The 11276-nt window shown below is 43.8% G+C and overlaps 1 protein-coding gene across 1 annotated transcript; it reads left to right on the top strand.

Moving 5' to 3' along the window:
- The first annotated feature begins 1196 nt into the window (after positions 1 to 1196).
- On the top strand, positions 1197 to 5799 carry LOC139751365 (DNA-directed RNA polymerase II subunit RPB1-like). The gene is made up of 3 exons (XM_071666730.1): positions 1197 to 1381; positions 2561 to 2718; positions 3470 to 5799. Exons 1-3 carry the CDS (start codon positions 1309 to 1311, stop codon positions 5420 to 5422), a joined length of 2184 nt encoding a protein of 727 aa, XP_071522831.1. The 5' UTR covers positions 1197 to 1308; the 3' UTR covers positions 5423 to 5799.
- The last annotated feature ends 5477 nt before the right edge of the window (positions 5800 to 11276 follow it).

Genomic DNA, 11276 nt, shown 5'->3' with positions numbered 1-11276 from the left:
TGCCCCAGGATCTGGTACCATCCATACCCTGCCCCAGGATCTGGTACCATCCATACCCTGCCCCAGGATCTGATACAATCCATACCCTGCCCCAGGATCTGATACAATCCATACCCTGCCCCAGGATCTGATACAATCCATACCCTGCCCCAGGATCTGATACAATCCATACCCTGCCCCAGGATCTGGTACCATCCATGCCCTGCCCCAGGATCTGGTACCATCCATACCCTGCCCCAGGATCTGGTACCATCCATACCCTGCCCCAGGATCTGGTACCATCCATACCCTGCCCCAGGATCTGGTACCATCCATACCCTGCCCCAGGATCTGGTACCATCCATACCCTGCCCCAGGATCTGGTACCATCCATACCCTGCCCCAGGATCTGGTACCATCCATGCCCTGCCCCAGGATCTGATACAATCCATACCCTGCCCCAGGATCTGGTACCATCCCTACTCTGCCCCAGGATCTGGTACCATCCATGCCCTGCCCCAGGATCTGATACAATCCATACCCTGCCCCAGGATCTGGTACCATCCATACCCTGCCCCAGGATCTGGTACCATCCATACCCTGCCCCAGGATCTGGTACCATCCATACCCTGCCCCAGGATCTGGTACCATCCATGCCCTGCCCCAGGATCTGGTACCATCCATACCCTGCCCCAGGATCTGGTACCATCCATACCCTGCCCCAGGATCTGATACAATCCATACCCTGCCCCAGTCTGGTACCATCCATACCATGCCCCAGGATCTGATACCATCCATACCCTGCCTCAGGATCTGGTACCATCCCTACTCTGCCCCAGGATCTGATACAATCCATACCCTGCCCCAGGATCTGGTACCATCCATGCCCTGCCCCAGGATCTGGTACCATCCATACCCTGCCCATACCTTTGACCAATGCCTGGTAGCTGTCATAACTTGGCTCAGACCCTGGTACAGTCGGAAGAGACTACAAGGGCATGACAAAGTCGAGTGAAGCTCACAAACCTTTGAACTTCACCCCAAGACTCATTGACCTACACTGCCCCCCACAACAAGGCCCCATCCTCCCCCTCCCAGCAAGATTTGGTTCCACAGGTACAGTTCTAGCAATCCCGTTATAACACTCAATCTGGTATCCCTCATTGGGCCTGGTATTGCCTGACTAGAAATGGCTTCCTTAGAAGGCTTGGTACCACTATACATGTCTGGTCTCGGCAGGTGACCTCCAACACTGCCATCTACTATGATCCTGACCCTCAAAACACTGTGGTGGCTGAAGACCAGGAGTTCGTCAATGTCTACTACGAAATGCCGGACTTTGATGTCTCCAGAATCTCCCCCTGGCTCTTGCGCATCGAACTAGACAGGAAGAAGATGACAGGTATGTTAGAGATGAAGAGCAAGAGGAGAAAAGAGGGAAAAGAAATTTAAAGGGAAAATTGATGAGAGAGATGGATGGAAAGACAGATAGACAGAGGTGTAGATATGGTAAATTAGATAAACAGATAGAGATAATGCTGTTTCTACTCATTTTTCCTTGAGTTTCCTAACTTTTTTAAATTAAACCATAGCTCATTTCAGGTTACAGGGTTGGCAAAATGATATAGTGAGAAACTAAGTTTTGTAACAGATTCCAGTACTTCCAGAACAAGAAATGTCTAGCCCTGGACATGTTGACTTGAGGACCTCTAAACCTGGACCTGCAGGCTTAAGAACCACTGCACTTGGACTCTTACACTCCAGACCCGGACCTGTAAGCTTCAGAACTTACTGGTTTGAGGCCCTTTAAAGCTGTAGGCTTCAAGACCTCTAAAGCCAACCCTGTAGACTTAGTGCTTCTAGAGGCAGACCTATAGGTTCAAGGACCTCTAAAACCAGACCTGTAGACTTGGGACCTGCAGATCTTGACCTGTAGACTCAAGGACCTCTAGACCCATAGACCTTGGGACCTCTAGCTAGACTTGGTGATATCTAAACCAAGAAAGCCATTAACCTGGGACTTTTAGGTTCTGGATCCACTCAAACTTAGGACCCCTTGTCAAAGACCTGTGGATACAGGTGGCTCTGAGACCAAGATTATAGGGCCTCTAGACCAATGGATCTTGAAAACACAAAGGAACTTATGAAACATCTGTATCTAAGAGGCTTTAAGCAAAGAAATCTCGGATCCTATGGATCTTGAAATAGAGAATAAGACCATGTGAAGCTTTGTCACCTTCGCAAAGTTGACCGCCTGTCGTACAGTTCTTGAATATGGGCCCTAGACTTAGGGACCTCTAGACTCAGGGACCTTTAGATCGAGGATCCTCTATATCCAGGAACTTGGGAACCTCAAGGCCTCTAGGTCCAGAAACATCTAGGCCTGAAGACCTCTAGATCCTGGGACATCTACACTGAGATCTTTTAATAAAGGGACATCAAGACTTTAAGACCTAGGGACAGCTAGCTAGAATCAGATACGTCTAGACCCAAAAATATCGACTTGGGAACCTCTACATCCATGAGCTCTAAACTTAAGTACTTAATTTAATCTATTTTCTCATGTGTGTTTCTTCACCAGATAAGAAGCTGACAATGGAGCAGATCTCGCAGAAGATCAACTCAGGGTTTGGTGATGACCTCAACTGTATTTTCAATGATGACAATGCCGAGAAGCTGGTGCTTCGGATCCGTATCATTGTTGGCGATGACAAGTTAAATGATGAGCCTGAGGAGCAGGTTAGCGTTCCTTTGGATTAGGTTGGCAGATTCCTTTAGCTTAGTTTAGAAGCTGTAGTACATAAGTATGTTCTTTTTGACTATTCTTGTAGCCAGAGGAGCAGGTCACTGTGTCATCTTTGCTTAACTGTGATTCTTCTAGCTTGATCATTTATCTGTGTCCTAATGCTGTATGCCATTAAGCTTTAAAGTGAACATGTAGAATCAGGACACTCACTGAAGCTCCTCACTGTATGAGACTTTCATTGTTACACTCCTGGGAGGTGTGTCTCAGGTATAGTCACAGGGTAGATGTGTGTTAGATAGTCACAGGGTATATGTCAATTACAATTACAGTCAAGGTGTGTGTCAAATAGTCATGAGGGAAAGTGTGTCAGGTACAGTAACAGTGAAGATGTGTGTCAAGTACAGTCACTGGGAAAGTGTGTCAGGTATAATCAAAGTGGTGTGTGTGTCACGTACAATAACAGGAAAGGTGTCAGCTACAGTACAGGAAAGGTGTGTGACAGATACAGTCACAGCAGAGTGTAGGTCAGATACAATCACAGGGAAGGTTTGTGTCAGATAAAGTCATGGTGAAGGTGGGGGTCAGGTAAAGTTGCAGGGAAGGTGTGTGTCAGATATAGTCACTGTGATGGTGTGGATCAAGTGCAATCACAAGGAAAGTGTGCATCAGGTGTTCATATGTCTCAGGTTATGCCAGATGAACTGTGATGGAGTGGCATCAAACTGACCTGTATTGATTTCTCAGGTGGACAAGATGGAGGACGATGCTTTCTTACGGTGTATTGAGGCCAACATGCTGAATGACTTGACGCTGCAAGGCATTGAATCCATCTCCAAGGTGTACATGCATCTGCCACAGACTGATGAAAAGAAGCGAATTATCATCAACGAGATGGGGGAGTTCAAAGCCATAGCAGAATGGCTCTTGGAGACAGATGGTACGGCTCTCATGAAAGTACTCTCTGAGAGGAATGTTGACCCAGTTAGGACTTCCTCCAATGACATCCTTGAGGTGTTTGAGGTGTTGGGAATCGAGGCAGTCAGGAAGTGCATTGAGAAAGAGATTAATGCTGTGCTTATGTTCTATGGGTTGTATGTTAACTACCGACACCTGGCCCTGCTCTGTGATGTCATGACCAGCAAGGGCCACCTTATGGCCATCACTCGTCACGGAATCAACCGACAAGATACGGGTGCCCTCATGAAGTGTTCCTTTGAGGAGTCTGTTGATGTGCTGATGGAGGCAGCGTCACATGCTGAAGTGGACCCTATCCGGGGTGTGTCAGAAAATATCATGCTGGGTCAAGTGCCCAAGATTGGAACTGGCTCTTTTGACCTAGTGTTAGATATTGAGAAGTGTAAGTTGGGCATGGAGGTGCCTATGCCTGGTGCTATGATGATGGCCGGGACTAGATTCGGAGAGGCATCCCCCTCTTCAGGCATGACACCAGCCCAGACCCCATGGGCCTCTGGATCCACACCATCTATGTCACCATATAGTGGATGGACGTCAGGGGTGGGGAGTGGCATGACCCCAGGTGGACCAACCTTCTCCCCTGCTACTGTGGGTGATACCCTCGGCCTCTCCCCTGGCTACTCCCCAGGCTTGTCTCCACAGCCAGGCAGCCCAGGTTCCCCGGGCGGGATGAGCCCCTACTTCCCTAGCCCAGCTAGTGCCTTATCCCCATCCTACTCACCATCTTCCCCAGCCTACCAACCCACATCTCCCAGCATGACTCCAGCCTCCCCAGGCTACTCCCCAACCTCCCCAACTTACAGCCCTACCAGCCCTCAGTATTCACCCACCTCACCCCAATACTCACCTACAAGTCCATCGTATTCCCCCACCTCACCCTCCTACAGCCCAACCTCACCTTCCTACTCTCCTACCTCTCCATCATACTCCCCCACCTCACCCTCTTATTCACCTACCTCTCCCTCATATTCTCCCACCTCACCCTCTTACTCCCCAACATCACCATCTTACTCCCCTACAAGCCCATCCTACTCCCCAACTTCCCCCAGCTACAGCCCCACATCTCCCTCCTACTCCCCAACCAGTCCTTCCTACTCCCCAACATCCCCATCCTACTCACCAACATCTCCATCCTACTCGCCCACCTCCCCAAGTTATGCACCCAACTACTCTCCATCATCTCCAGGTTACTCCCCAACCAGTCCCTCTTACTCTCCAACTAGTCCTTCCTACTCCTCCAGCTCTCCACAGTACTCCCCAGCTTCACCAAGTTACTCTCCAACTTCCCCAAAATACTCACCCACAAGTCCAAGCTACTCACCTACCAGCCCAACCTATTCACCAGGTTCACCCTCCTATTCACCCACCTCCCCAAAGTACTCACCAACCAGCCCCACATACTCTCCAACCTCCCCATCCTACTCCCCAACATCACCAAAGTACTCTCCAACCTCCCCAAACTACTCTCCAACATCCCCAAAGTACTCACCAACATCACCAACATACAGCCCTTCCAGCCCACAGTACAGTCCTACCAGCCCTAAATACTCACCAACTTCCCCAACATATAGCCCGAGCAGCCCTAAATACTCCCCAACATCCCCAACTTACAGCCCAAGCACACCTGGTTATAGCCCCACTTCCCCTGCATATTCCCCAAGCCTGCCTGAGGAAGAAGGCGAGGAACAGTCTAAGAAACAGAAAAGGAAATCCAAACGATAAGCAGATTGCAAAGAGACTTCATCTTTTAAAAGGTCTTTATCGGTGTACCGTGCCTTTTTTTTAAAATCTCTTTGACCACAATTGTTCAGTGCAGATACCCTGACATGAAGCTTGTGTATACTGACTGCAGAAACACTGCTACCATACATTACTCTATGTTTCCTTTGAATATTTACATTTGGATGGATAAATATAATTCTTATTATTTCTTTTGAAGAATTGTATCTTTTATCACTTAATCATATAAGTATACTCTTTGTTTTGGTGTCCCATTGTTTGCAGGAAATAGTTTTGTAGAAAACGGTTCAATTCCTTGAATGAAATGTAGAGTTCCAGTGCTGCTTTGTAAATTCTACTAATTAAAGTACTGAAGATAGGCATAGTACATTGTATTCCCCAGTGACACCCTTGGCACAGACCTCTAGAAGGCATTCTCAATATTCTACCTATTAGTCTTATAAAATGAGGTGGATCAGCATTTTTTTAACATTCCCTTTGCAAAGTAAACTGATTCATCGATCGCAATGAACATCATTCACATTTTCACCCTCACACACAGATGCCTGTGGCATCCTCCAGTGAAGGAATACACATGGATTAGAATTCCGGTTTAAAATGCGGAGACAGAGTGTGTGCATGTAATGATTAGTTACTGGTACACTATGTGGTGGTTTTACACACCTAGGGTCCCCATCCATTAACATGTCTCTGGTCAATTTGATCTTGGATGCTCATACAATAACAGGTAGTTAGAAATTTTTCAATAAAATATTATCATTACCTTTTGAAAATATATGGTTTCACTCAAACTTTTATTTTATTGTTACTGCACACCCATGTGAGTTGACATCCTCATTGTTTAGTTTCATCTACACACATAATGTTTGGATAACTCATCCATTTGATAATTAGATTCAAGTTTCTTCCCATTCCCACCAAACTGTCTGCTTTCTATAATCTTTAGCTTTTTTTTTTACTGATATATCAAGAGAGCAGAAGAGGGTGTTTTGAAATGGTTTGGGTACATGGAGAGAATGAGTGAGGAAAGATTGACCAAGAGGATATATGTGTCGGAGGTGGAGGGAACGAGGAGAAGAGGGAGACCAAATTGGAGGTGGAAAGATGGAGTGAAAAAGATTTTGTGTGATTGGGGCCTGAACATGCAGGAGGGTGAAAGGAGGGCAAGGAATAGAGTGAATTGGAGCGATGTGGTATACCGGGGTTGACGTGCTGTCAGTGGATTGAATCGGGGCATGTGAAGCGTCTGGGGTAAACCATGGAAAGCTGTGTAGGTATGTATATTTTGCGTGTGTGGACGTATGTATATACATGTGTATGGGGGTGGGTTGGGCCATTTCTTTCGTCTGTTTCCTTGCGCTACCTCGCAAACGCGGGAGACAGCGACAAAGCAAAAAAAAAAAAAAAAAATCAAGTTTCATTCACAATGGAATTGGAATCTGCCATTTTGTGTTTGGTTCATCCTTAAGTTTCTTTTTATTATTCATTTATTATACTTTGTCGCTGCCTCCCGCATTAGCGAGGTAGCGCAAGGAAACAGACAAAAGAATGGCCCAACCCACCCACATACACATACAAGTCCACACATGCACATATACAACATACCTATACATTTCAACATATACATATATATATACATACACAGACATAAACATATATACACATATACATAATTCATAGTCTACCCTTATTCAATTCGCGTTGCCACCCTGCCACACATGAAATAACACCCCCCTCCCCCTGCAAGCGCACGAGGCAGCACCAGGAAAAGACATCAAAGGCCACATTTGTTCACACTCAGTCTCTAGCTGTCATGTATAATGCACCGAAACCACAGCTCCCTTTCCACAAAACTTTCCATGGTTTACCCCAGACGCTTCACATTCCCTGGTTCAATCTATTGACAGCAAATCGACCCCGGTATACCACATAGTTCCAATTCACTCAACTCCTTGCACGCCTTTCACCCTCCTGCATGTTCAGACCCCAATCGCTCAAAATCTTTTTCACTCCATCCTTCCATCTCCAATTTGGTCTCCCACTTCTCCTCGTTCCCTTCACCTCTGACACATATATCCTCTTTTGTCAATCCTTCCTCACTCATTCTCTCCATGTGACCAAACCATTTCAATACACCCTCTTCTGCTCTCTCAACCACACTCTTTATATCACCACACATCTCTTTTACCCTTTCATTACTTACTCGATCAAACCATCTCATAGCACATAATGTCCTCAAACATTTCATTTCCAACACATCCAACCTCCTCCGCACAACCCTATCTTTAACCCACGCCTCTCAACCATATAACATTGTTGGAACCACTATTCCTTCAAACATATCCATTTTTGTTTTACGAGACTATGTTCTCACCTTCCACACATTTTTCAATGCTCCCAGAACTTTCACTCCCTCCCCCACCCTGTGACTCACTTCTGCTTCCATGGTTTCATCCGCTGCCAAATCCACTCCCAGATATCTAAAACACTTCACTTCCTCCAGTTTTTCTCCATTCAAACTTACCTCCCAATTGACTTGTCCCTCAACCCTACTGTAACTAATAACCTTGCTCTTATTCACATTTACTCTCACCTTTCTTCTTTCACACACTTTACCAAACTCAGTCACCAGCTTCTGTAGTTTCTCACCCAAATCAGCCACCAGCGCTGTATCATCAGTGAAAAACAACTGACTCACTTCCCAAGCCTTCTCATCCACAACAGACTGCGTACTTGCCCCTCTCCAAAACTCTTGTATTCACCTCTCTAATAACCTCATCCATAAACAAATTAAACAACCATGGAGACCACGCATATCTGCCGCAAACCGACATTCACTGGGAACCAATCACTTTCCTCTCTTCCTACTCATAAACATGCCTTACATCCTCGATAAAAACTTAAGTTTCTTAACCTATGTAATAATTTTCCTAACTTCTCCATTGTTTTGCGCTTTCTCTCACCTCAGAGCACCTGAGAGAGCACTTGCTTACTGTAAGTTACAACTTCTTTTCATGCAAAAATAGAGTATCATGAGAATTCACCCTCTTCCACTGCCAAAATCAACAGAAGGAATATTATAAAGAGCTCATGGCAGCACAGGATGGTAGTGAGGCAGCAGTGTCATGCATGGCAATGCAAAGAAGGAAAAGATAAATTTTGGAAGAGGACATTATCCACGGATAAATAAATGCATTACAAGGATGTTGATAACAGAAAAGCTCAAAATATACAAGATAAGAGCAGAAAGACAGCAGAACAGAAGTAACATGATGACAATGAATGCACAAAAAGGAGTGTATTTTTAGTAAAATAAAAAATACAGAGTGCTAGATAACTGGACAGGAGCTATGACGGTGCCTTTGGTCAAAGGAGTGTAAGAGATATAGGAGAATCAACAAACTGACCATATCAGGGAAAGTATAAGGGAGATATGTTAAGGAGGTGAAGAAGATAACAATGAAGGTTAAGGGTTTTAGAAATGGTAGAATGCAGGCAATACATACAGAAAATCTTTTCTGTGAAGATAGCAGCATTAAAGTGTACAACAAAAAGATATATGCATCATCCCCTAAAAAAAAGTCACATGAAAGAGTGGATTGGAAGGTACTGAAAATCTGAAATGAAGGATGAGAGCTGCATGACATGACTAACCATTCTACAAAAATGGTAACCAACCCTATTCACTGGGCAGATAACCATGTACATTTGAAACCAGAAAGTTGCTGGAGTACTTTCCTTCAGCTAGTTTCCATTACAAAGTTATCTTATCACTTTTTTTCTTTATATTTAGAAAAAAAAAATTGCTTTCAATCTGCTGTTTTAATCTGCATGCTGTGAGTTCATTTCAGAATTTTCTGTAGCACTGTGGCCAAATTTGTTATCTGGGGAAATAATCATGTAAAGATGTAGAAAATAGAGAAATCATTGGAGACACTGGCCTTGGTTACCCTGACCAGTGGTGGCATAACATCTCAATCTTGCTTCTTAACTACTATATTTCATTTCCACGAAGAAATCTTTGCATAAAATTAAACATGCTTCATTAGCCCCATTAATGCAGTCACTTTCCATCTCCTGCTCAATACTTGAGGTTTCTGTAGTTGATTCCAGTCAAGAATCACATGCAGTTACCTATTTGTACAGTACAAGGAGTTTTACAGTCATGAGGCCCCACTCCTTTAATTTCCTCTACAATCATCCAACTTTTCACATTTCTGTATGCTGTCCATATTCACTAACTTATAACTGAGTTTATTCCAATAATCCACTATTCTTACATCATAAAAGCACTTTTTTCAATCCTTACTAACAAGTTTCTTGCTTAATTTCATGTTATAGCTTTTGGTTGTTCTATCCCTGCACCTTTCAAGGAGCTATTCAATGTCTACATCATCATGCTGGTTTGAGAACTTAAAAATGTTGTGATCAGATTTATCCTTCACTCTTTTCTCTTCCGTGGTGTGAAAATGTAAGACGAGATGTCTCACTTTTCCTATAACTCTTTCTATCTATATCTCAGGTTCCACCTCTGGAACTTCTCTGTTACCTCATTGTTCTTTTTCAGAGCTGCCAACCTTGTATAAAAGATAAATAAATAAATAAAAAAGACGAGTAAAAAAAATGAAACTTACAACTACGTGCAATACAGACTGCACTTTCAATACAGGAAATTGTGATGTTCTGTGCTCGTGCTAATATCTCCATTCATTTATCTACATGTAGATAGTTCACAACTATCCTTCACTCTTTTCTCTTCCGTGGTGTGAAAATGTAAGACGAGATGTCTCACTTTTCCTATAACTCTTTCTATCTATATCTCAGGTTCCACCTCTGGAACTTCTCTGTTACCTCATTGTTCTTTTTCAGAGCTGCCAACCTTGTATAAAAGATAAATAAATAAATAAAAAAGACGAGTAAAAAAAATGAAACTTACAACTACGTGCAATACAGACTGCACTTTCAATACAGGAAATTGTGATGTTCTGTGCTCGTGCTAATATCTCCATTCATTTATCTACATGTAGATAGTTCACAACTGTTCACTTTAAAACCAAAAAAGTATCTAGTCAGCAGCGTTTCATTTTCAGTCCTGGAACTAAGTCAACAGAGGTTCTAATGTCTGTTTGTCCACACATATTCAGTCTTGGCTGGAGAGCTTTTTGTTATAAGCAGTGGTTGCCTGTTCATACTTCTCCAGAAGCCTTTCTCTGAACTTTATTAAATGACAATTGTTATTTCTTAGCACACCTATACACTTTCTATGTGAGGAAATCTGATGTTTGTGTGCCAAGACTTGGGCAAAATTTAGTAGAGATTTTTCTTACCAGACTGAAAATTTTCTGATCTTAAGCACTGCTGTCAGCAACTGACAGGATAGCAAACATGATTCTGGGAAGATGTACATACTTTTCATTATAAGACGACGTCTCTTAATTGTGAAATGGCTACCTACAACTCATCAGCTCTTTGGTCAAGACATACACATTCAAGCTGGTCTACCTGGTAGTGAGCAAATTCAAGTTCAAGAATTTCTTCACAGAGCAGACAACTAATGCCAACTTTGCATCTATTCTCTTCCTTGGGTTTGCAACACTTGCATTCTGAAACATCCTGACTGATGTGAAGAATTCTTCCCGTTTTGATGAGAACGCTATTGCTGTGGGAAAGTTCATGACATCATTCCCCAAAATGGGATCCTCATCTGGTCGTTGATTGCACTTTTCCCTATAACTGCAATGTTCAGGTGATGGAGAATTTGCAATCACTGAGGACTTCACAAAGCGGAGCAGTATCTCTTGTAAGAAGACCTGTGACTTATGTAAAACATGGTGCT

Source organism: Panulirus ornatus, chromosome 11, assembly GCF_036320965.1.
Source record: "Panulirus ornatus isolate Po-2019 chromosome 11, ASM3632096v1, whole genome shotgun sequence".
Classification (NCBI taxonomy): Eukaryota; Metazoa; Arthropoda; class Malacostraca; order Decapoda; family Palinuridae; genus Panulirus; species Panulirus ornatus.
The sequence above is the reverse complement of the archived record's forward strand: the minus strand, read 5'-3'. Positions and strand labels throughout refer to the sequence as shown.

What these genes read in the sequence shown, in the direction of transcription:
- LOC139751365 (XM_071666730.1), top strand. Translation starts at nt 1,309, where the DNA reads ATGCCGGACTTTGATGTCTCCAGAATCTCCCCCTGGCTCTTGCGCATC. An exon ending in AGACAGGAAGAAGATGACAG is followed by an intron (nt 1,382 to 2,560) that starts GTATGTTAGAGA and finishes TTTCTTCACCAG; the next exon opens with ATAAGAAGCTGACAATGGAG. An exon ending in ATGATGAGCCTGAGGAGCAG is followed by an intron (nt 2,719 to 3,469) that starts GTTAGCGTTCCT and finishes TTGATTTCTCAG; the next exon opens with GTGGACAAGATGGAGGACGA.